The 26,896-nt window shown below is 39.0% G+C and overlaps 1 protein-coding gene across 1 annotated transcript; it reads right to left on the bottom strand.

The window, feature by feature from the left end:
- Nucleotides 1-968: 968 nt before the first annotated feature.
- daw1 (dynein assembly factor with WDR repeat domains 1) lies at nt 969-25,955 on the bottom strand. Its single transcript, XM_041809986.1, has 13 exons — nt 25,827-25,955; nt 25,573-25,645; nt 23,420-23,561; nt 21,119-21,177; nt 15,276-15,398; nt 15,081-15,180; nt 14,851-14,958; nt 14,335-14,441; nt 10,049-10,151; nt 9,494-9,608; nt 9,327-9,403; nt 1,837-1,999; nt 969-1,663 (listed from the first exon to the last, which is right to left on the bottom strand). Exons 1-13 carry the CDS (start codon nt 25,885-25,887, stop codon nt 1,629-1,631), a joined length of 1,266 nt encoding a protein of 421 aa, XP_041665920.1. The 5' UTR covers nt 25,888-25,955; the 3' UTR covers nt 969-1,628.
- Nucleotides 25,956-26,896: the final 941 nt, after the last annotated feature.

Here is a 26,896-nt window from a genome sequence, read left to right as displayed (position 1 = left end):
CTCCAGTTTTTCGCTCATACATGCCTAAAAGTTCTGCACAGTACTCTTTATCAACCAAAATGAGTTTTAAAATATCAGGTCATCAAATATCAGCAAGAATCCAAAATTGTGCATCCTTTCCTTGATTAAGATAAAATCTCAAGGTACAGCATTTTCTTTAATCATGCAGAATAGCCTCTTCAATACATTAAATCATCTTTAATTGTAGTTGTACAGTCATGGCAATAACATGGTGTTGTACAAGGGCAAACCATTTAGGAAACACTGCTGGGGAGCACTCACACTATAAGTAGACTTGGTATGGAATTATGTCTCAAAATTCAAGAACACATTTTAACGTCTTAAGATCATGACTTATTGATATTAGGCTCAGATTCTTCTTCAAACTTTCCATTCAAACCTGCCTTTGTACTCTAAACTGTCTCCTTGTGCTTAGATTTCCCCTGCTTGTGAATGTCTGTGCTCATGCTTTAACCATTCTCCTCTCGTTCAGGTTGATTCTGCCTGTTTGTGAAACTGGCTCTGATTTTTCTCTGTGAGCGTACGAAACTTTCTCTTTCCTCTAACCTTATTTCTGTTTCTTTTTTTTTTTTTTTATTAATGAACCAATAGGAAATAGGTAGAGGATGGACCAATCACCTTTTTTCTGCCTGTTGTTGCTATGCTGTTCTCCAGGAGACATTTGATTTGATTTCACCAAGAGAATCCCAACATTCTATCACATACACACGCATCATCTTGGTCGACTTCTAAGCCTTTTAACACTGACCCAGTTGCTCTAACAGACTTCATTTTTGCTTTCTAATGTAGACAAATTATTCCGCTATTTATGCTGGATTCACATTTTTTGCAATCTTTTAAAGATTTGTATAAATTACTGTTAAAGGTTGATGATTATTTTTGGTTCTAAGAAATTTAAAATGTGTGTATGTGATAGAATGTTGGGACTATCTGAGATCAAAGCAAATGTCTCCTGGAGAACAGCATAGCAACAACGGGCAGAATAAACATGATTGGTCCATCCTGTGTTTCTTTTTTCCAAAATCCAACAGCAGAAATACGTTTTGAGCGCTCAGAGAGAGTATCATACACACTGCATAGAAAAATAACAACGTTTCAGTTTCACAAACAGGCAAAATCTATAAGTCATGCTCTCAAAATGTTGAAATGTTCTCGGGAGTTTTGCAACAATAATGACTCCAGGCTTTTGGGGTCAAACTTGCTTAGGCATGCAGACTGCCTTATTTGAGTGTGCCCTTAGAAAATAAAGAGATTTAGTTTTAATTAAACTCTCAGCATGAAAGCAAAGTTTGTCCTAAAAATGTCAAATATTCTAAAAGAGCACTTGAAGAATTCATGCTAGTTTAGATAACATTTATGAGAACATGTCAGTAATTTAAAAAATAAGCTTTTCTACAGGGCAAAGTTAGCCATGGTAGGAGTAAGGCTGGTACCAGGAGGACCATCACAGAGACATGCTCAGCCATCATGCTTCAACTTTTCACAGATGTTAACGAGATTTTTCACGCAGTCACAGGGTGAAAAGATATACAGCAGGTCACACGTGGCGGACACAGACTCATTGCTGTTTCCAGGTATTTGGCAGCCTGCCTGGGTGGACGGCGGGATCAGTACCAGATCCGGCATGTGTTATCCTTACTTCCTGCAGGACAGCACAAACAAGAACAGGTGGCTGCACAGAAGGACACAGCTGCACGCTTTTCAGCCAATATGTGCAATTAAAAATTTGTGATGGCTAGAGAGGAGCAGTTTAACCACCGCCTGAGGCGACGTTTAACAGTGCATGGCTGTCAGGATTTAAAAAGTGTTATGTACCTGTGATGATGGTGTCGCCCTCGTAGTTAAAGACACAGGAGAAGATCTCGTCAGTGTGCCCCTCCAGGATTTGTAGGCAGCTCCCAGACTGAACGTCCCACAGACGAGCAGTCTTGTCCACACTGGCGGTCAGGAGCCGGTTGCCCTGTGGGCTGAAACAGACCTAAAGAAAGGGGCGGAGTCAGTGGGGTGCTCTGTCTGTGTGATAGTGGAATATTCAGACAATCAATGCATCATCAGGGATTAATGGTGTTTTTTGGTCGTTAGATACAGAGTGACTGACCTCTGGTCTGTTCATCCAGGCCTAGACTGGCCTGCATGCAAAAGGCAAGGATGGAATGTTTCACAAGTTTCAAAGTATGACATTTTCTTTCTAAAGCCAGTTAAAAGTTTTAAAGAATGACATCATCAAAGCAGAGGACAGAATGTTGGTGAAGCTGGGGATGTTGAGGGCCCTTTTCCCCTTATTTTTGCTAAATAGTAGGCTAAAGTTGGCAAAGTGGGCGGAACTGTGAAGAAGGTTTTTGCTGAAACCAAGTTCCAACCACTTTTCAAAAGTTGCCAACAAAGAAAGGTCAACAGAAGGGAAAGATTGTTGGTATATAAAGTACATTCAGAAAGTATTCAGACCCCTCTCACTTTTTTCAGTTATGTTGCAGTCTGATGCTACAGTCGTTTATATTCATTTTTTCTCTCATTAATCTTCAGTCGGTGCCTCATCATGATGAAGTGAAAAACAGAACCTTCAGCCCAGTCTGAGGTCCTGAGTGCTGATGAACAAGTTTTCATTGAGGATATCTCTGTACTTCTCTTCGTTCAGCTTGCCCTCAACCCTGACTAGTCTCCCAGTCCCTGCTGCTGACCCCCCCACCACCACAGCATGATGCTGCCACCATCATGCTTCACTGTTGAGATGGTATTGGGCCTAGTTTTCTTCACAATTTAGCTAAAAATTCAAAAACACCATTAACCAAGAACCACAGACCCGAACAGTCACAACACTTCTGCAACCTGCCAAGGAGCATCCCCACAGCATGATGTTGCCACTACTATGCTTCACAGTGGGGATGCTGTGTTTGTGGTGATGTGCAGTGTTTGGTGTCCACCAAACATAGCATCTTGATTGATGGCCAAAAGCAACATTTTGGTCTCATCAGACCAAATAAGTTTCTTCCACTAACCATGGCGTCTCCCTCATGCCTTTTGGCAAGCTCTAGTCCAGATTTAATCAGAGTTTTCCTCCAACAGTGTCTTTCTCTTTGCCACTCTCCCATAAAGCTCTGACTGGTGAAGAACCGGACCAACAGGTGTTGTCTGCAGAGTCTCTTCCATCTCAGCTGCTGAAGTTTGGAACTCCCTCAGAGTAGTCATAGGTGTCTTGGTTGCCTCTCTCACTGGTCTCCTTCTTGCACACTCACTCAGTTTCAGAGGACGGCCTGAACTAGGCAGATTTACACATGTCCCTCCATTTCTTGATGATGGATTTAACTGAACTCAGGGGGATGTTCAGTGCCTTGGAATTTTATTGTAACTATGCCTTTACTTTTCACTAACCTTTTCTTTAAGTTGTATGAAGTGCTCTTTTGTCTTCGTGGTGTAATGGTTGCCAGGAATACTAACTAACCAGTGACTGGACCTTCCAGACACAGGTGTTTTTATATTACAACCACTTACCGCACTCAGGTGATACCTATTTCACTAACTGTGGGACCACTAGCACCAGTTGGCTGGACCTCTGTTGATTAGGTGAGTCACTTCAAAGGGGATGAATATTTATGTAGTCACTTATTTTACCTTACATATTTCTGTTTTCTTGGCATGACATGAAGAAATCTGTTTTCACTTTAACATCAAAGTTATTTTTGTGATTTATATATATATATATATATATATAGACCATAAATGACTCATTAAGTCAATATAGGGGTAAAACATCCAAGGGGAGTGAACACTTTAATAGACACTGTATTTCCCTACATCAGCAGCATTATTTCACTGAGGGCATTTATGTTTAAGAAAAATAAAGTCCACTGTGAATGAGCTTTTCCAGGAGAGTATTATGAAAATCACAGCTGAAGCTGATTGTGTTAGCACCCCGGTTTATCATCCCCTGAATGGCTTTGTTTCCCCATAGTGAAGTAAACTAAGAGATGATTAAATGAAGCTGCCTCTGGATGGCCATGAAAGTAAAGCATGCTTTTATTAAAGCTCTAAACTTAGCAGCGAGGGCAAAACCTGGACAGGAAATAGGGAGTAAGGGCTGACAAAGACTTAAGGAAAACAATGACAGTGAGAACAATGACAGGTACAGAAATAGAAGGAAAAGTCTGAAATAGATCACTAGGATGGAGATATAAATAAACAAGACTAAAGCTAAACTCATTTCCTAATGCTAATGTGTGCTTATTATAAGCAGCAGCAGTAATAGTAATGGTTTTTGTGGTGTTGGTGCTGTTTTCTTTGGGGTTAGTTGAGCTGCAGGTTTCTGCTAAGTGTTCCCCTTCACCAAACCCCAACCGCCACCCTAAGCTTAACCATGGCTGAGAAGCAGAACGGAGAGGTCCTGTTATGAAGAGATTAGTGTTATAATCCTCTGGAATGATCCACCATCCAGACGTTTTTACTGATGGTTTCAGAGAGGAGAGCTGACTCCCAGAAACCCCTGGAGAACAAGAGAGCAGGAACACTTCAGAACTAGAAGATGATCCCCTCTGAAGTAAGCTGTGTTAAACTCTGTATTTTAAAGGTGTTAATACATATAAACTCCAAAAAGATCTCTTCTTTTTAACCTTTTAGATCTAGAGCAGGTAATTCTGACACAACTTTGCCTTCCTCCAAGGTTCATGAAGGATGATAAAGGTCTTGAAGGAACACAAAGCTCCGGCGACACTTGCAGTTTGGAGCAGTGGTTCTCAACGTGGGGGTCTGGACCCCCTTGGGGGTTGCAAGACACTGAGAGGTGGTCGCCAGATGCCTTAAAACATGTAAGAACATTTTGGGGTTTGTTTGGTTTTTTTGGCCACTTTTTAAGCACTTTTCCTTCCCAATGTTGTCACTAGTAGTTGCCATTTTTATCCACTTTTGCACAATTTGAACCATTTTTGCCACTTTACACCACTTTAAACCATATTCATCACTTTTTCCCCACAACTTTTAACAAACTGTGCCACTTAAATTCTGATTTTTGTCCAATTTAAACCCCTTCTGCCACTTTTTTTCTACCTGTATTGCCATTTCTAAACCATTTAGTGCAACTTTCCACCTAATGTTGGCTCAGCTGACCCATTATTGCCACTTTCATGCCTATTTGTGCCCATTTTAATTGCATTTCATCATTTGTTATGCTCAGTTTAACACATTTCTGCCAATTTCTGCCTATTTTTCTGCCTCAGCAAACCCATTCTTGCCACTTTTAAAACCATTTTAGACACTTTAAAATTCCCATTTGCCACTTCTTGTGCCTGTTTTGTCCATTTCAATCCATTTTTGCTATACTTTTGCCATTTCTAACCTATTTCTGCTACGTATAAAGTCCAATTTCACAACCTTTTCCACCAATTTTTTGCCATTTTACACCCATTTTTAACTTGTTAACTTTTAATTCTGTTTTGACAAAAGGGATTTACATTTTTAAGATGGCTATTTACTACAGCACAAAAACATTAAAAAAAGTTTTTTTTTTTCTTTGATCAGAGTGGTTATTATTCAGGTGAAATATAAAATATGGACATCCCAGCTTAACTTTACAATGGGCCATGATTCTTCTGACCTCCATGGGCCCACAGTGTGGCAGAGCCCCAGAAAGTGCTCCCCTTTCTCCCCTCTTATAAATGGCCTTGTCTGCACATGACTACTCTTGATTGTGCATGGCTAAGGTTTTAATACAGAGTAATGTTATATTTCAATTTTTTATTTTGAATAAATTTGCCAAAATTTCTACAAATCAGTTTTCACTTTGCCATGATGGGGTGCTGAGTGTAGATTAATGAGAATAAAAATACATTTAAACAATTGTACCACCAGGGTGCAACATAGCCACACTGACAAAAGTGAAGGGTATTTGAATACTTTCTGAGTACACTGTACGTGTTTAAACTAGTCAGTACGGACAAAAGTAAACTGCCCACCCCTAGTTAAAGTTTTAGGATGTGTTACAGGTTTTTTATAGGTCCTCTGAGTTTAAAGGTCAGACCATGTTCCCCTACAGTCAGAGAAAGCAGATGGTATTTACACTACCTAATGGAAATCTCCAAAATGTTACTTTCTAGTTTTAAACCAATTATATCCGGATTAACAGAGGGATCACTGCGGTGGTTTGTCCTACTTGTGGAGCTTTACCATGTGACAAAGTGAGCACAAACAGCCTATAGCCTCGATCCTATCCCCCCTCCTCACAGACCAGTTTATCTCTGGTAAACAGGCAGAGTCGAGGCAATAACCTACTTCAGGAACTGGAAGGAGTATCGAGCTGAAGCTGAGACTGAGGGCTGATTTTCTACTCTTAAATTTGAGCTCATTTTCGCCTTCTCCTTCCCTGGTGCATTCACTAACTTATGATTGAGCCCTGTGGTGTTATAAATAAATAAAGTGGTATTTCTCGCTTCTCTGCATGTTAATATGGCAGGAAGTGAAGCCTTTTTTTCTGGTAGTTCTCTCTCCACAAGCAGAATTTAAAGTAGTTCATGTAAACAGTAAAGTAGTTTGTGGAGAGCCTGGGTCTGAGGTATCGATTAATCACACGAGTAATAGCCAGAGCCAGAAATAAACCCATGGAGAAACAGCAGCAGATATGGACTAAAAGCCATCTAAATGCGGCCCTTGGCCCATTTTTATTTGGCCTGCAGCAAATTTTATAACATAAGTGAAAAAAGACTCGTGCTTGACGGTAGCGTATATTTTATCTGTTTTCTTATTGAATGACCAGTACAATTTTGTGTAACCTAGGGAGATTTGATTATAAGCCACATCATCAGAAATATTAAATTCAGACTAACCACAGGTTACATGAGTTTGAAATGCAGAACATAGAAGACAAAAAAATGGCTAGATCTCAACCTCGTTATAAGAAACACATAGTACAGGATGGTAACACTGAACTATACTTGGCTGTCAATAAGAAAACAGAAAAAATTAAACTTTGTGAAGACGGTGTCAGTTTATTTGGGTTATTGTGTATTTCAGTTTTAGCACTATGCAGTGCTATTGTGCTAATACTGTAAACAAAACATTTTGACAGGACAATTTAGTGATGTGGGTTGCATGGCGATGCAGGGATTAGCGCTGCTGCCTCATGGGTTTGCTTTCCAGTCTAGGCCTTTCTGTGCGGAGTTTGCATGATCTCTCATGCATGCGTGGGTTCTCTCCAGGTACTCTTGCTTCCTCCCACCCCCAAAGACATGCTCGTTAGGTTGACCGGTGACCCTAAATTGTCTGTGAGTGTGGTTGTTTGTCTCTATATGTCAGCCCTGTGATTGACTGACCACCGGTTCAGGTTGTACCCGTGAAATGAATGCTGGGATAGGCTCCAGCCCTCTGCTACCCCGAACAGGATAAATGGTGTAGAAAATGGATGGATGGAATTCAGTGATGTACTTTTGATGGGGACTTAAACTAAGGGCACATTCACACCAGAGCTGTTTGGTCCACTTTAAACAAACTATGGTCCATTTTCCCGGATAGTCTGGTTTTCATTTGGAGTGGTGTGAAAGTTAACACGAACTCTGGTGCGAACCAAACAAGTGGATTCTGGTCTGCTTGAAGACAGGGGGTCTCGGTCCGCTTCCAAATGATCCCTGGTGCGGTTTGTTTGAGGTTTGAAAGCAAAGCGAACCAACTTGTGAACCAAATTCAGGAAGTGTCATAAAGCATAATTATATATGGAATTATATGTGATTTAATACACTCAAATACATGTTGGTACGTCGCTTGGCATCTGTGTAGCCATAGCAACATGTCATAGTCGGAGCTGATTTATTCATCTCGCGTAAAGAACAACATGCTGGACAGCTCACCACCTCACTGGCTGCTCATAATGCCCCAATGCAAAAGCAGAAACCCCAAGACAGCGTAAATTCTGTTTTTTTTTCATTGTTTATGTGGAAGAAAAAAACGGCGGAAGGAGACAGGTTTCCAGTTTCGTCTTCTTCTACGCCGTCTTGTCTTCTTGGTCGTCTCTTGTTTGTGACGACAGCACCCTTAGCGGGCAGAGGTTGTAAGTGTTCACGTCTGTTTGACCAAGAGCAATGTGAATGCGAACCAAACCAAAAGAAAGCCCAACAATGTTGCAGTTTCTGTTCCAAAACCCCCCAGACTTTCATGTGTGAAAACGACCTTAAACTGAGACAACACGTTAAATTCTCCAAAGCATGGAGCATCATTCTCATTCTGACCGGGGCAGATCCAGTGATAGGCAGGGCCAACCAGGGCTCAACTGAAATCTGATAGGCCTTTTTAAAATCCATGAAATGACTGGCTATTTGAGTTGTTAGCCATTAAATAGCCACTTAAGCATTTTCAATTACTGAGCAAGTCTTTACCTAAATTACACTGGATTTTCTGACTTCAATATCACAAAAGTGAGGTATGAAAGTGGCCCCACCATCCTTATAACTTTAAGTATGTGCTCCTCAGTGGAAAACATTTGGACACCCCTGGTCTAATGTCTGGACATGTATGGTCAATTTCCACCAAGCGGTTTGGTTTGGTTCAGTCCAGTTTGTCACAGTTCTTTCTTGTGTTTTCATTGATGATGTCTGTCCACACTCACTTGTTGTGATTGGAAATCTGTCTCTTTTAATAGATCTGGATTATTTGTCTCAGCTGAGTATTAAGAGCCGGCTTTTTGGCTCCCAAACGGCTCATCAATAGGTACTAGTTTGGCCATACACATACAGTGCTTAACAACATGAATTTTCAAATTTACTGATTTACAAAAAAACTGAAAAAATAGTAATGCACATTATTATTTCTTGATTAATATGTCAAATTATAGTTATTTACTTGCATTCCTGATCAGAAAAATGAGTTTTAGTGGTTGAATGTTATGCTTGATTAATTTCTGACTTCTCAGAGAAGCCCAGTGAGCCGGCTCAAATTTGGGTGAATTCAGTTTGAAATCCCTCATTCCTGTTCAAAATGGTAAAATGTGGAGAGCTCACTGAAAATGAAAGAGTCCGCATTACAGCACTTCATGATGCTGGATGGTCTTTGAGACAAATATGACAGGTGGTAAATTTGTTAAGCACTGTATATACAAGCAATCTCCCCTTTTGTTGACTTTCCTTTGTTGGCGACTTTCGGAAAAGTCCAAAAGTCGCCAACTATAGTCTACTAATTGGCAAAAATGGAAGGAAACATTCCATCCTTTGCCCCTGTTGTCATGTCAATCTACAGTACTCAACAAGGTTATTGTCTTAATGTATAGCAACGTAACCTCTGGTAGACACTCCTGCCGGTATTATCAAGGAAGTAATCAGGAGTCTGTGATTTACCTTTGATATCTCTCCATCATGGCCTTCCAGGGTGACGAGACACTGATGTGTGGTTGCACTGAACACTCGTGCTGTACCTTTTTAGACACAGACAGGCAGGGTTGTTAACTGTGGACACCAGTGTAAATACTTTATTATTTCACTGCAGTTTTAGTGATGAGCCTCACCGTCAGCACAGGCGGTAGCAATGAGCTGGCCACTCAAATCAAAACACACATCCAGCACCTCTTCTTTGTGTTCAGCAAGAGTGGCAACACATTTCCCACTGCCTGCCTCCCACAGCTGAAAATAAAAATTACACAATAAAAAAATGACTGATTGCTATAGGTGCAGTGCTATAGGTAAATACAGGCAGCATATGGGCGTACATACAGTATGTTAACAAACTCATAACCAGTCTCATGAGACCAGCTTTCATGTAGTCCATATCTGTCTCATTTAGCTTTGAACGTCTCCCCTGGAGGAAAGCAGCGAGCTGCTTGTTTCTTACTTGTGAGCGTGACTCATCTAGGCATAATTAAGGAATTAGGAATTAATTTTTCTGCTTGAAATGATAGAGACCTCAGAGACTGGAGAGGGAGAGCGATGGAGTGTTAGTATGAGTGACAGCAATGATTAAAGAGGTGAATGAAAGACGAACGACTGCTAGGCTGTAAAACAAACTCTGAAACAGTTAGATGCAACATCCACATCAGGAAAACTCCCTCATAAACAGCGTTCACCTTGCAGGTTTTGTCCATGGAGCCGCTGACGATGAGGGAGCAGCCCCAGGTGAACTGAACGTTGGTGATTTCACCCCGGTGACCAATCAGAGCATGGATCCGTCTAAGAAAAGGAAAAACAACTCTGTTAGCAATGAATGTTTAAAATCTATGGAAGATGACCAGAGCGGGGCACACGTCATTAACACCCTAATCATCCAGGGCTATGCCATCACATCGGGGACAGCTGAGGACTTGCAGAGGTGTTTTTTCTCTGGTTAGTCAGTCAAGCGGTCCATCCAGGCCTTTCTTATGAAGGTGACAATCAGAATACTTTGCACAGTTATCTTCAAATGTTGCACAAATATACACTGTGACTCAGAGATGAAATTATTAGATTTTGGAGGTCAAAAGTCAATATGATATCAAATCTTGCAAGCAGAATAATTTAAGAATTCATGGAGGGATTTTTGCATGATTCGGCAGAAACCTAACACTTAAACTCAGTCCCAATTCTATCATTTACACCTACCCCTCTGTTTTGACCTCCCAATGAAACAGGGCTACAAGGACCAGGTGTGCATCTGGGTTTGCAATGTGTTCATATAGACCTAACCCTTCACCTAACTCCTCCAATTAACAGGAATCAGGACACCCTACCAACAAGTACACACACAACATAGAGCAGAGGTGGAAAACTACATGACTGTTGCACTCAAGTAAAAGTACAGTTGCTCTGGTTAAATTTTACTACATAAAAGTAAAAGTACTAGTCAATAAATCCACTCAAGTAAAAGTCACACAATTTTCCATTTCTTATCCTGGATTCAATCAGCATCTCTTTCTATTTAGGCACTGGCACCAAAAAGTATAAATTTAGCACTGGTTTCAGAAAAAAAATGATAACCAACCAAACTTGCATATCTAGAAAGAACCTATCAATGCTGAAAAGCAGATTTAGGTTTTAGTGCAACACATGCTCCCATTCAGATAACGGCTGTGTCCAAAATCACTCTCTATTGACTATATAGCGAGTACACTATTTTGTAGTGGTGTCCAAATTCTGAGTGAGCATTGTTATTCACTGTATAGTGCACTCACTCTATCCCACAATCCATTGTGACAGTAGTGAACAATCGATGGTCACTAGCCCAGCAACATTTACCATCATGCATCCCGGTTGCTGCTTTCCAACATGACGTATGAAGGAGAGGAGCACAGGAACACATTTAATAATCTTTTTTAAAGCTTCTTTTGTCTGTTGGTTTTAACCAAAGTATTTAATCTGTAGGAAAATGTCAAGGATTGAAAACGGAGTAACTTTTTTTCCCCCATTAGGATTACAAGACATGAGACCATCATCTTTAAGTAAAAATAAGTGATAATACACACAAAAATGTACAAGTTTTTACAACTAAAGACACAGAATTTTTTTTATCTATTAGTATTTTTATTTTTCCTGAAAGTACGTCACATTCAGTACCAGTTTTCAGTAAAATTCTACTTTTAATTTCTTTGATTTTAAATGCATGTGGTACAGGCTGCAGTGTTGGTGACTCACTAATTAACCACCTTATGTACGCAGATGATTTGGTCATCTTTAGCCCATATAGTGCTGGTCTTCAGCAGCTTCTGAGAATACACACACAGTATGGTGCTGATTTTGATATAAAATACAACGCAAAAAAAGAGTAAGATCATGATTGTCAGAAGTAGAGAAGACAGACGGTCAATCTTTCCTGACTTCCACCTGTCTGGCACTGCACTCAGTATGTGCAGTGAGACTACATATTTGGCCCATATTATTGCAAATGACCTATCTGATGACAAGGACATCTACAGGCAGCGTCGGAAACTGTATGCTCAAGCGAATATGCTGTGTCGTAAGTTTAGAATGTGCTCAGTATCTGTGAAGATCTCACTCTTTAGACCGTACTGTACACCTTTGTACACTGCCTATCTGTGGTGCCGGTATAAACAAGGAAGCATTAAAAAACTCACAGTGGCTTATAATGACTGCATGAGGCTGCTGCTGAGAGCCTCAAGAAGCTCCAGTGCAAGCCAGATGTTCTTTAGTGTCAGGGTACCTACCTGCTCTGCTGTTTTACGTAACCTGATGTTTAGATTTAGGCATCTGGGTCAGAAAATGACTTAATCAATGTTTTGGTTAACCCTGTATGCAGTTTTGTCAGAGTTTTTTTCCAGACAGTGGAACCATTGGTGAACATGTCTGTATGTTAGACACTGAACATATGGAAGGCTTTGTACTATTCCTTTGTGTTATTTTTTCTTTCTTCTTCTTACATATTTTTTACCCTGAACTATGGATCCCCCTGGGTCTGAAATAAAGAGTTTGATTGATTGATTGATTGTGATTGATTGATCTCCAGCCGTTGTCATGGAAATTTACAAGCTGTTGTTGCTAAACTTTTTTATTTTTTCAGCGGCAATGACATCATTATCTGCATTATCTGAGTAGTATCCAAAGTCATTTTTGTGTTTAGAAGATGAGTCCACTATTTAGTCCACTATATGCTGCTCACTATATAGTGGATAGGGAGTAGGGAATGAGTGTGTGGTTCAGTCAGTGTATTTTCTGGCAGATCCATTTCCTGGATGAAACCAGACTCAAACAATGTTTTTTTCCATTTTTTTGATTTTGACCACGAATGGTCATTTTGGTCACAAAAAATGGAAAAACAAATAACATTTTAACATAAAAGGTGGGAAATGATCAGTGTATTTTCCTGTCTCAAAAAATGGGAGAAAAATCTGTGTATCATTTGTTCATTTAATATTTGATAATTGAATAACAAATAAATGAAAAAAGGCTCATTGTTCACTTTTCTGTTTTAAAAACCAAATCAAATTATAAAAATAATGTTCATGTTCTAGTTTTCATTCTGAAACGAAATCAAATAAACAGGAAATGGTGTGTCTCTTTGACTTTGCTATTTATGTTGGGATCAAAGAATGTAAAATGAAAAACAGCTGAAAGCAGTCAATTTGATTGAAACATTGATTTGCGTAACCTGGTGCAGGTGTTGTGCTGTGCAGAAAAAAGCATCCTGAGAATCACATGCCCATCGCTGAGGAGTTCACGCTTCCTGTAATAATATACAGGAATACATACGCCGGCACTGAGTTAGGGCGCACTCACACTAGGCAATCTGTCCTGTGCCTGGGTATGTTTGAGCCTAAAAGTCCAGTACATTTGACCAACATGAGTACACTCTTCCGTGCTTGAACACGGCATGCTTCCCTGCCTCCAGCACGGAGGGACAAGGTGGACCAAAGCATGGCACGAATGCAAATACAGAAGCACAAGTGTGGGAACATGACTTAACTTGGTGCCAATGTTTGTATTCCGTATATCATTCCAGGAAGCGTGAACTCCTCAGTGATGGGCATGTGATTCTCAGGATGCTTTTCTGAGCACAACACCTGCACCAGGTTGTGCAAATTAATATTGAAATCATACTAACTACTTTTTCATATTACATTCTCTGATCCCAACATAAATAGCAAAAGTCAAAAAGATGCATCATTTCTTGTTTATCTGATTTTGTTTCAGAAATTAAAACAAGTAAATGAACCATTTTTTCATTATTTGTTGTTCAATTATCAATCAAATATTAAATGAACAATGGTACAATGGTACACTGGCGTTTTTTACGTTTGTGGTCAAAAACAAAAAAATGGAAAAACAGCTTGTTTTTCCATTTTTGGTGAAAAAACAAAAAAAGGGAATAAGAAAAAGTTTCTCCAGATTTTTGAGTCTGGCTGCAACCAGGAAACGGACCTGCCAGAAAATACACTGACTGGTTTCGAACACAGCCATCATCTCTTTCAGGAAAGGCTTTGACTCTTTTTAGCAAAAAAATGCTAAACCACATACCACACCCTTCACAATAGCATGACTGCATAATAGTCCTGATGCTGAACTGGCCTGCCTGCAGTCCAGACCTTTCACCAATAGAAAACATATGGAGCACCATAAAAGGAAAAATCCAGCAAAGAAGACCCAGGACTGTTCAGCAGCTAAATTAGAATCCTACATCAGACAAGAAAGGGACAACATTCCTCTCCCAGAGCTCCAGCAACTGGTCTCCTCACCTCTTAGACCTTTATAGACTGTTGTTAAAAGAAGAGGGGATGCTACACAATGGTAAACATGGCCCTGTCCCTACTTTTTTGAGATGTGTTGCTTCCATCAGAATCAGAATGAGCTAATATGAGATTTGACAATCATTGACATTTTACAGTGCCCCAACTTTTTTGGAGCTGGGGTTGTACTACTATTTTACCTTCCTGAAGCAACATCCCATACGGACACTGTGTGGTCAAAAGAGCCGGTGACAAGTTGATTTCCTGCTGTGTTAAAGCAAAGAGCGATGACCTCGGCAGTGTGACCCTGGATGAAATCAAAAAGAGAGTTATACCTCAGCCTCTCATTTCTTCTCCCTTTTAACTCCCCCTCTTCTCTGTATCTCTGATCCTGAAGGGATGAAAATACACATCAAAAACTCAGGCAGTGAACCAAACCGTGACACCACTTCAAAGAGACCACACAACCCCCCTCAGAATGGGAAATCAGAGCCTGTAACAGAGCAAATTTTCATCTCCATCAGATATTAAGAGGATATTCTGGGCTAAAATTCACCGTCCATTAGCAGTATAGTCCTCAAAGAGTGGTTGATTACTTATGGCACTGAATAAAAAAGCTAATCAATGCATTATTGATGACTTGAATTAAGTCCTGATGGATTTGAAAGGACTTGGAGAAGCATTTGAGTGAAATTAGCAAAGAAAAAATGGCTCACACATAGAGTGGCCGCCTCCTCGCCAGTCTCGACATCCCACAGCTTGGCAGTAGAATCCATGCTGCCCGTGGCCACCAGCGTACTCTGTGGGTTGAACGCCAGGCACACCTACACAACACAGAAGTTCTGTATTGTCACTAAAGTTAAAAAGTTAACTAGCAGGAATATTTATTATCTAAGCAGAAAACAAAAGACAGATCAAAGAAGGAACAGTCTTAACATGGACATACTATTTCAGCCGTGTGTCCACGGAAGGTATGGAAACAAACACCTGTCTCAGCACACCACAGTTTGCAGGTTTTGTCAAAGGAGGCGGTGGCAATCTTGTCTCTAAATTTGAAACCAAAAAAGCAAAGAAAATGTTAATTTAATTGTCAAATCCTTCACTGTCCTGCCATTAAGGTTCTGCTGACTCAGCTCATTACCCATAGGGGTTGTTGAATGTGATGGCATACACCACATTTCTGTGACCCTCCAGCGTGTGCAGCTCTGTGCCCGAGGCTGTGTCCCAAACTCGACATGTCCTGTCATAGCTGCCTGTTATAAATCTGCAGAGTGGAAGAAAATTTGTGAAGGTGAAGGGCCATACCACAAGAAAAAATTCCTCACTTCTCTTGACATCCAGTCTGCAAGACTTAAGTGTCTGTCCTCTCTTTAACTCCTCGCATTTACATCTGTTTGGGTAATCCTGATATCAAGTCCAATCTTTAATGCTTTGTGTGGACACACGTCTATGGAGTCATTATTGCTGTAAAACTCAGAAGTGCACTTGAGATCAGCTCCTCCCACACACTTATTTTGGCTTTAAAAAGTAGACAAATTATTCAGCTATTTATACTGGATTCAAACTTTTGCTATCTTTCACAGATTTTTAATAATTAAAGTTTGATGATTTTTGGCTCTCGTGCTGTTACAATGGTTGTGTATGTGATATAATGTTGGGACTGTCTTGGTGAAATCAAAGCAGATGTTTCCTGGAAATCAGCACAGCAACAACAGGCAGACCAAACATGATTGGTCCATCCTCTACCTGTTTCCTATTGGTTGGTTCATCAAAAAAATGCAAGAGCAGAAATAGGAATCAACATTGTGGTTCGGAAAGTAAAAATCCCATTCATTTTCTCCACTGGAGATTTGATTATTAGCCATAATTTTCAGATTATTTTTGAATTAAGATTTTCGACAAGGTACCTTAGTCTAAAATGATTGTATATGGCCCTGTAGAAGACAAAAGATCACAAGGTTTCAACCTGATTTTAGGAAAATTAAATATTTTTTGTGAGTTCAGCCAGAAAACACTACTATACCCACAATCCTTGGGTTTCACAGCAAACACCTCTGACTGGTGGGGTCTCCTAGTTAAATGTCTACTGAGCCTACAAACAAAGGCTGTCCACCATTGATGACGACAATACAGTCATGGACGAAAGTATTGGCACCCCTGGAATTTTTCCAGAAAATACACTGTTTGTCCCAGAAATTGTTGCAATTACAAATGTTTTTGGTATTCATGTGTTTATTGACTTTATGTGCATTTGAACAACACAAAAAATCTGAAGAAAAAAGACAAAATTGACATAATTTTACAAAAAACTCAAAAAATGGGCAGGACAAAATTGTTGGCACCCTCAATTTTGTATTTGGTTGCACATCCCTGGGAAAAAATAACTGAAACCAATCACTTCCTATAACCACCAACAACCTTCTTACACCTCTCAACTGGAATTTTGGACCACTCCTCCTTTGCAAACTGCTCCAGGTCTCTCAGATTTGAAGGGTGCTTCTTGCAACAGCAGTTTTGAGATCTCTCCATAGATGTTCAATGGGATTTAGATCAGGACTCATTGCTGGCCACTTCAGAACTCTCCAGTGCTTTGTCTCCAACCATTTCTTGGTGCTTTTTGAGGTATGTTTGGGGTCACTGTCCTGCTGGAACACCCATGACCTCTGACACAGACCCAGCTTTCTGACACTAGGCCCTAAACTGTGGCCCAGAATCTTTTGATAGTCTCCAGAATTCATGATTCCTTGCACACAGTCAGGGCACCCAGTGCCAGAGGCAGCAAAACAACCCCAAAACATCCTTGAACCTCCACCATGTTTGACTGTAGGTACTGTGTTCTTTTCTTTGTAGGCCTCATTACATTTTCTGTAAACAGAATGACGTGCTTTTCCAAAAAGCTCTACCTTTGTCTCATCTGTCCACAAAATGTTCTCCCAGAAGGATTGAGGCTTAGTCAGGAACATTTTTGCTAATTCCAGTCTGGCTTTTTTATGTCTCTTTGTCAGCAGTGGGGTTCTCCTCAGCCTCCTGCCGTAGCGCTTCATCTCATTCAGATTATGACGTATGGTCCGAGCTGACACTTTTGCACCCTGAGTCTGCAGGACAGCCTGAATTTGTGTGGAAGTTGACTGAGGATGTTTATCCACCATTCCAACTATCCTGCGTTGCATTCTTTTGTCCATTTTTCTCTTCTGTCCACATCCAGGGAGATTAGCCACAGTGCCATGGGTTATAAACTTCTTGATTATATTATGCACAGTGGAGTCCTCAGACAATTCTCATCTCTTCTTTCTCTTCTCCATGCTTGGTGTGACACACACAGGCACACAACACAAAGGTTGAGTCAACTTTTAGGCATTCTAAATGGCTTCAGGGGTGATTTTTATATCGCCAGCACCTGTTACTGCCACAGGTGAGTTTAAATGAGCATCACATGCTGGAAATAAAATGATTTACCCACAGTTTTAAAAGGGTGCCAATAATTTTGTCAGGCCGATTTTTTGAGTTTTGCGTAAAATTATGTCAATTTTGTCTTTTTTCTTCAGATTTTTTTGTGTTGCATGCATGCATACAGTTGAAACCAGAAGTTTACATACACTATATAAAAAGGCACATAAACTTTTTTTTCTCACCCTCTAACATTAAATCAGATTAAACTTTTCCTGTTTTTGGTCAATTAGGATTACCAAAATTATTTCTATTTGCTAAATGCCAGAATAGTAAGAGAGATCATTTTTTAGACAATTTTTTATTATTTTCTTGAGAGTCAGAAGTTTACATACACTAAGATTACTATGCCTTTAAACAATTTGGGAAAGCCCAGATGATGATGTCATGTCTTTGGAAGCCTCTGATAGGTTTATTGACAACATTTGAGTTAATTAGAGGCACACCTGTGGATGTATTTTAAGGCACACCTGAAACACACTGCTTCTTTGTGTAACATCATGGGAAAATCAAAAGAAATCAGCCAAGATATCAGGAAGAGAATTGTGGACCTGCACAAGTCTGGTTCATCCTTGGGTGCAATTTCCAGATACCTGAAGGTGCCACGTTCATCTGTTCAAACAATTATACGCAAGTATAAACACCATGGGAATGTCCAGCCATCGTACCGCTCAGGAAGGAGACGGGTTCTGTGTCCCAGATATGAACGTACTTTGGTCCAAAAAGTGCATCTCAACCCAAGAACAAAAACAAAAGACCTTGTGAAGATGCTGGCTGAAGCTGGTAAGAGTGTGTCATTAACAACAGTCAAACGAGTCCTGTACTGACATGGGCTGAAAGGCCACTCTCCCAGGAAGAAGCCATTACTCCAAAAGAAACATAAAAAAGCCAGATTACAGTTTGCAAATGCACACAGGAACAAAGACCTGAATTTCTGGAGACATGTTATGTGGTCTGACGAATCTAAAATTGAACTTTTTGGCCATAATGACCATCGTTACATTTGGAGAAAAAAGGGGGAAGCTTGCAAGCCTGAGAACACCATCCCAACTGTGAAACATGGGGGTGGCAGCATCATGTTGTGGGGTTGTTTTGCTGCAGGAGGGACTGGTGCACTTCACAAAATAGATGGCATCATGAGGAAAGAACATTATGTGGAAATACTGAAGCAACATCTCAAGACATCAGCCAGGAAGTTAAAGCTTGGGCGCAAATGGGTTTTCCAAATGGACAATGACCCTAAGCACACTGCCAAACTGGTTACAAAGTGGCTTAAGGATAACAAAGTCAATGTTTTGGAGCGGCCATCACAAAGCCCTGATCTCAATCCCATTGAAAATTTATGGGCAGAGCTGAAAAGGCATGTACGAGCAAGGCGGCCTACAAACTTGGCTCAGTTACACCAGTTCTGCCAGGAGGAATGGGCCAAAATTCCTGCAAACTATTGTGAGAAGCTTGTGGAAGCATATCCAAAACGTTTGACCCAAGTCATACAGTTTAAAGGCAATGCTACCAAATACTAATGAAATGTATGTAAACTTCTGACTCTCAAGAAAATAATAAAAAATTGTCTAAAAAATGATCTCTCTTATTATTCTGGCATTTAGCAAATAGAAATAATTTTGGTAATCCTAACTGACCAAAAACAGGAAAAGTTTAATCTGATTTAATGTTAGAGGGTGAGAAAAAAATAAGTTTATGTGCCTTTTTATGTAGTGTATGTAAACTTCTGGTTTCAACTGTACATGAAATAAACATGTGTATACCAAAAATATTTGTAGTTGCAACAATTTCTAGGAGAAATGGTGTATTTTCTGGAAAAATTCCATGGGTGCCAATACTTTCGTCCATGACTGTATATGCTGCCATAGCATTGACAATAAACGTTTAACGACGACATATTATGTCTTTATGATTTCAGATATAATCACTGTAATAGAGGTGAGTGTAGAAAAAGGTACATATATGATTTGAAAGCTTGGAAAGTTTCCATTAACAGTGAATAATATGTATCGCAATGGGTTGTGGGATTTGTAGTTCCTTCCTCCTTGTAAAGAAATATAAGCACCTTTGCTATTTTCTCCGCTGTTGAATGCTGATTTTCCGTCAAATCTAATGTTTATAGTCACAAGCACTCAGGTAGCTGATTAGCTTGATTCATGCTATGAAAGTGTTGTAATATTAACCTGACACACCAGATGGATTTGTTTCACACATCCAGCTGGGAAAGCTTCAATATGAAAACGTTTGAGAAAAGGCAGAGGATTTGAAAAAAACTCGGAGTGTGATTGGATGAACGTTCTGTCTGTCACATCTCTATGGGCCAATCAGAGCAGCATAACACGTGACGTAGCCGCTATCGAGCTGCGCGTGCGCAGCGACAGAGGAATAATGCAAAACATGGCGACTATAGGCATGTACGTATTCCACTTTTGTCGTTTTTGAAAAGAAAACAACTCACTGCTGTTCTTTGTTCTTCTTTTAACAAAGAAATGTCATCAAGTTCTGATAAAGCTGGCGCTTTAGCAGCATCCACGCTAATCTCTTCCTCCATAACTGCACCAGCTCTTGCTGCTGCTTGTTTACGTCACGACTCTCTTGCACCTCAAAGTACTGCCCCTCGTCACTGATTGGTCCTGTCACTTTCTAACCGGGCCCAAACGGTTCAGATGGGAGCTTTGCAAGATGGATTCGCCAGTGAAAATCAAGGAAACGGGTGTATCCATCTGCTTTGCAAGGTTAGTTGTAATAAGGATTTTACCAAATGTCTATGGGCGATTTGAATGCCAAATTTACTTATGGAGTGCGGACGAAAAAGTGGGCGGGTACTCTTGGGCTCTATAGGTTTTGAGAATGTACAGTGAAGATTCAAAGTGTCAGTCAAACAAACAAACAAAATCAACCTGAATGAGAGGAGAATGGTTTGAGTATGAGCTCAGGAATTTTGATCAAGTAACTAAAGGTCTAATGAAGCAATATTCTATGGTGGCCATGTTCCTGTGATGTCACACCAAGGGAGGGAAACTCAAACATCATTATCACGCCCTAACGCTAATATTTTGTTGTTTTTGTTCAGTAAACAAAGAGTTTCTCCAATATGTTGAATAAATTCAAACCTGATCTATCATATCCTTATATCCTACATAAAAACTAGTGTATGATTGAAGCTAACATTAGCTTTGATATTCTTGGTCTAATCAAGTGTGTTTTTTAACATAAAATGAAGTTGAATTATCTGTCCTCTTTAGTATCCTATCCCATTTTCATTCAGGAAACAGTGGAATTAAAACAGTGATCATTCTCACCCTGTTTATATGACAAACAAATGGAATATAACAGTACGATTACAGTATTTAGCGTTTCACTGAGCCTGACTACAGAAACTCGGCCACCGTTGGGAATACGATTCACTGAAGGTCTTTACCGGAGACGCGTTGTTAAAGTACAGGCACATCTGCTAAAGTGCAGTCACTCAGTATCCAAATTCCCAAAGCAGATTTTTTAGAAAGAATATGAAGAGGGTCTCTGTTAACCCACCTGGATCCAGCTTTGTCAAAGGCAACATTTGTTAGTGGAAGGATGTGCGCCTTTAGCTCCTGAAAAAAAAAAAAAACAAAGATAAGGAAGTTCAACCACTGTAAAAATATCTTAATTTAAATACAAACAATCTTGAACCTCCAGCCATGTAGGCTAAGCTGATCTGATCTGTCTACATGTCAGAGATCCACGGTTCCAAAACTTTGCAATGCAAAGTGGTAGGGCTGCAACAAACCATGATTTCAATCATTGATTCACCAGATGATGATTTTCCTCATTCATCGAATCTGTTGCTTTTAGGGGCAGGGTAACCTGACACGCCAGATGGATTTGTTTCACACATCCATCTGGGAAAGCTTCAATAGGCATAGAGGCATAGAGAAAAGGCAGAGGATTTGAAAAAAACTCGGAGTGTGATTGGGTGAAGGTTCTGTCTGTCACATCTCTATGGGCCAATCAGAGCAACAAAACACGTGATGTAGCAGTTATCAAGCTGCACGTGCAGCTACTGAGGAATAATGCAAAACATGGCGACTATTGACATGTAAGTACTCGACTTTTGTCGTTTTTGAAAAGAAAACAACTCACTGCATTTCTTCGTTCTTCTTTTAACAAAGAAATGTCGTCGAGTTCTTATAAAACTGGCGCTTTAGCGGCATCCATGTTAATCTCTTCCTCCATAACTGCACCAGCTCTTGCTGCTGCTTATTAATGCCATGACTCTGCCGTGCCTGAAAGTACTGCCCCTCATCCCTGGTTGGTCCTGTCACTTTCTAACCGGGCCCAAATGGTTCAGATGGGAGCTTTGCAAGATGGATTCACCAGTGAGAAACAAGGAAACGGGCGTATCCATCTGCTTTGCAAGGTTATGTCTCTCCCCTCACTCCAAACAAGTTGATTCTTAGACAGGGAGCGTGGATAGTGTTTATCTGCAGGCTACAGGCTAAAAGAAAAGACACTGGATTATTTCGATTTTCCTCAAACAGCAGAAAGTCAGGAATTGGACACGAATTGTGCAAGCTGTAAGAAGGTAAAACACTACAGAAGCACCACTCTTCATCTACACCAGGCTTATCAGAGGTTTGCAACAACAGCTTGTCTCACTGGGCTAATCGATGTTGTACTGCACTGAATGATGCCGTGAACTCAGATTACTAACCCCCACCTTCTGATCAGGAGATCATAAGCAGCACTTTATGATTTATGATAAAGACATGAGCTGAACAGAGGTGCTGATAACGGCTTCAGGCAGCTGCTGCAGGCAGGAGGAAAATATTTTCTTTGCTTCTTAATATAATCACAAAAGACAAATGGATTAAGTTATAACAATATGGGCAAAAAGGTTGTTAAATTATATGCTCAGCATTTTGTTACATTATTGACCAGTTATATCGTTTTAGTTTTTATTACATTTTTGTCCTATTATGATCCATTATTGTTGTTACATTATCAGCTCTTCAGGCTTTTCCAAATCTTGTAGTCAATTTATTTTACTACAGATGGGCTCTCATGAAGATGTAGAAATATCTCAGCAAAGAGAAATGGGAGGAACCTGAGCTAAATTTACAGTGTTTTTGAAAAGAGTCTGAATACATATCCATGTGATTTGTTTTTCATAAAGTTGCAAAATTTTATAAAATTCTGTTTTCACTTTGCCATGATGGGTACTGAGCGTGGATTAATGAGAGAAAAATGTTTTTTAATGGTACCATCAGGCTGCAACACAACCAAACTGAAAAAGTAAAAGGGGTCTGAATATACTCTAAACTGTAGTTTGTTTCTATTTTCCTTTGAAGTTTCTGTGACCTCCCTAGCCTCCTCTAGTGACCCTCCAAGGGGTCAGGGCCCCCACTTTAAAACCCCTATCATGGATTCTTGTTAAAATACAAGGACACATGTGAAGGAGTGTTGTTGGTGTTTTATCACTGCATACATGTTTACATGGTGTCTGTGTGTCTGAAAGCAAACCACTGCCCTCTAGTGTCTTTTACAGCTATAAATGTCTACTGATCAAACTAACAATCAAGAGCAAGAATAATGAAACTAATACACTGCTGTTATAAGTCTTTATACTGTCCATGAGGTCACGACTGCTCTGTTCCATAAACCAGTAAAAACATTAGTACTGACAGAAAAGACTGAGAGCTTTCTTTGCTTAACAGAACAACATGACTGAATCACAAAGCTTACACTACAACGGAGGATAAATGAGTTCATGGCTGTATTTGTCTGACTGAATGTAAAGCTGCGTTACTGTGTTGCTTTGTGGATAAAATGCTATGTTTGAGCGCCCTGTCTGACCTTGGAGAAACAGAAGCGGTGGTTCTTCTGGCGCTGTTTCTGCTGAAGTCGAAGGATCAGCTGTTTGACCTGATCAGCGCGGGACGCTGTAATCAAAGGCTCTGATTGGCTGATTTCTGCCACCAACTCATCAGGATTTGTTCTAAGAGATGAAAAAAAGTCTTTTTAAACAAATATTTGAAATGAGGGAATGAAGGCATTAAGAATACATGAAAAAAGCTTATTTTCTTGTAAATCTAAGATTAGGGCTGGGCAACACACTGAACTTTCAGGGTACATGGATATCTGTTTGAAATGAGATATAGGGTAAGAGATTTATTTCAGTATGTTGATAATTTAAAAGTTGATGTCTGAATTAACTGTTATATGTTTATTAATCACAAGGTAATCAGTGTGAAAACGTATCATCAAAATGGGTTATGATCATTTTATAGATCTCACTAAAAGATCATATAATAATGATACCAGTTTGATACCAGGGCAACTAAAACAGAAGTTCCAAACATCCAATATTTGGCAGTTTCAGGTCGGTGTCCACAACAACTGGTATTTAAATAAGCAGCACTTATTTTCAACCCAAACCAGTGTAGTCTAGAGCCTTGGTTCTTTAACCTTTTTTCTCAAATTTCTGACCTTTTATTTAATAATTTTGACTTTATTATCTTCTAGTCTCTAACATCCAGTCTTACAATTGTAATGCATTATCTCTCAGTATTTTCATTACAAAATTTCAACTTTTAATGTCATTATTTAAACTTTTTATCTCATAATTCTGACTTTATTTCATAACATTGGCATTTTATCTTATAATTTCAACTTTAATCTTACATTCAAACTTTTCATATCACATTTTAAACTTTAAATCTAATTATTTTGATTTATTATCTCATAATTTAAACGTACTATCTCATAGTTTCAACTTTTTATCTTATTATTTTCACTTGTTGTCAAAATCTCAACTTTTAATTTCATAATTTTGACTTTCTATTTATTAATAACAATGGCTTGTACGGTAATAAACTTGGACTTCTTGTCCCATAATTTTGACTTTTATCTCATACCTAATTCTGACATTTTATCTTATGATCATGACTTACTATCTTGTTTGACGTCATAATTCAATGATTTCGACTCACTATATCATTATATTGACTTATTATATTGACTTATTATTATATTGACTTATTATATAAAATGTATGAGCTGGACCTCCATTGGAGCTCCAGCTCATACATTTTTAACCTAACTCCTTCTGCTTTTTAATGTCATAATTTCAATATTTTACCTATTTCCTGTTGCTTTTTAATGTCATCATTTTGTCTTTTTATGCTGTTTTCATGACTTTTTACATAAAAATTTGATTTTGATAATAGATCTATTTCATAAATTTGACTAGGCTATTTAATATCATAATTTCGACTTTTTTTCCTCATAATTTTGACTTTTATCTCATAATTATGATTTTCCTCAGAATTTCAACTTTTGACATTATAATTATGAAATTTAATTTTTAATCTTTTTTTTTTACACTTTTTAATCTCAGAATTTAATTTTTTTTTCTGTCAATTATAATGACTTCTTTTGTCATAGTTTGTTTTTCTTATCTCATATTTCTTTGTATCTCATAAATTTGACTTTCTATCCCATGATTGACTTTCTATTTTGCAATCTTCACGTCCTATCTTACAATCATGGACTTCTTTCTCATAATTTCCATTTTGGAAGGGTTTTTTTTTTTTAGAGAACAATTAGCTTTCTTTCATCTTTCTGTTTTTTTAGTGGCAGAAATGGGCTTCCATACATATCATATGGACAAACATGAATTCCTCCCACTTTTAAAAGTTAAATGTTAGTTTATTTATAAGTGATTTTAGTGTTTTGGTGTAGGGGGAGCTTGGTTTGAATAACAAGATCATATGGAACTTTTTTAAATTTAACCACATGTAAAGAATTAATAAGATTATATCATTTACAAACAGGTTTAACATCATCAGGTGAACTTTAATCCTGCTATAATTTAACTCTTCGTAACTTTTAAATAGGAAGGCGTTAGCTGTAATACTGTGTTTAAATCTCTGAGTACATGAGAGACAATCCCAAACAGACAAAATGTTGTAGCTCCTCTCATGAATGCTAGGATTAAAAAGACTTACTCTGGAGTCAAATCAAAAAGGTCGATCGATTTAGACCTCAGACATCCCCTCTTCTCATATTCCAAAACTATTCCTGGTGGAGAAAAGATCATAAAGAAGGGCGGTGAACGCCGGAACACCGAACACAACGGTACAGACAACCAGCATCATCTTAACGTTAGCTAACCAACATCTTTATTTTAGACTGGAAACATTGTTAGCTACGTGCTAGCAGCAGTTGGTAAAAACAGAGAGAAAAATGACTTTTTACTGACCTGGAGGATAATATCTGAGGTAGAATCGCTTCAGTTTCATTTTATCATCCACACAGACCATCAAAGTAGCTTCTCTCGTCAACAAACCGTTACTAGGACGACAGTCGACACGTACATGCGCCTACGCGGGCGCCATGTTGAAGAGGGGGACACGCAGGTCAAAACGAATGTAAATTTATAGTAGAAAGACGTTTATCCATGATTTAAATGTTCATAACTCACTGAAATATGAATTAAAGTCCAAGCCGTTTGCCCTGTCATTAAGGTCAGACTTTCATTCATTCATGATTCAGGATATTTGATTGAATTAAAAATGTGGGTTTGTGCGTCAGAAAAGTACACTGAAAAAAATAAAACATTGGTTAAAAAAAATAAAGCGTTTTTTTTTAAATCAGATAAATCTATATTTTTAAACTTCATAGAAACTATGTTTGACGGTTGAGCGAACCTAATTATTTTAAATTGTCCTAAAATAAATGTTTCATTTGTCACCCAATATAAATATTTCACTCATTTGAACTTAAAATACTTAAGTTCATACAACTATTTTATAAAGGTTGGAGAAATTATTTTTTTTTAGGTTGTTTCAATTAAGAATTAATAGTAATAGTACACCACTTATCCCATTAGGGGTCGCAGATGAGTATATTGTAGGTAACTGCTTACCTTAAAGACCCTGTAAAGTAAAAATAAATCTGTATGTACGTTTGTCATATGATAGATAACTGTGTAATGAACCCCAAGGTCAAATTTGGGTCAAATAAAACACCTCCAAGTTTATCAAATTAAGCTTCACATCATGAAAAATGAGGCAGTAAAATCTGCTCCAGGATGGTGTGGGTGTGTCTGTTGAATTAGCTGAAGCCACGCCCACTCATAAGGAATATGATCCTCTCAGGTTTCAAAATGTTACAATCTGAATGGAAAGCACTCATGCCATTAGCCTGTCTCTTGACCTTTTGTTGACCTTAGAAGAAGAGACAAAGTCTGTTCAAAGCTCTGCGATGATGCTTTAAATGATCCATAAACCACTATGATAGCAAACTGTACTGAGATGAACTGCTCTGTGA

Source organism: Cheilinus undulatus, linkage group 2 (assembly GCF_018320785.1).
Source record: "Cheilinus undulatus linkage group 2, ASM1832078v1, whole genome shotgun sequence".
In the NCBI taxonomy this organism is placed as follows: Eukaryota; Metazoa; Chordata; class Actinopteri; order Labriformes; family Labridae; genus Cheilinus; species Cheilinus undulatus.
The sequence above is the reverse complement of the archived record's forward strand: the minus strand, read 5'-3'. Positions and strand labels throughout refer to the sequence as shown.

Excerpts from the sequence above, each read along its gene's own strand:
- daw1 (XM_041809986.1), bottom strand. The coding sequence starts at position 25,887 with ATGGTCTGTGTGGATGATAAAATGAAACTGAAGCGATTCTACCTCAGA. Across the intron at positions 21,178-23,419 it reads ACCGCTTCTGTTTCTCCAAG|GAGCTAAAGGCGCACATCCT; the intron begins GTCAGACAGGGC and ends TTTTTTTTTCAG. Across the intron at positions 9,609-10,048 it reads CCATGGACAAAACCTGCAAG|CTGTGGGAGGCAGGCAGTGG; the intron begins GTGAACGCTGTT and ends TTTTATTTTCAG.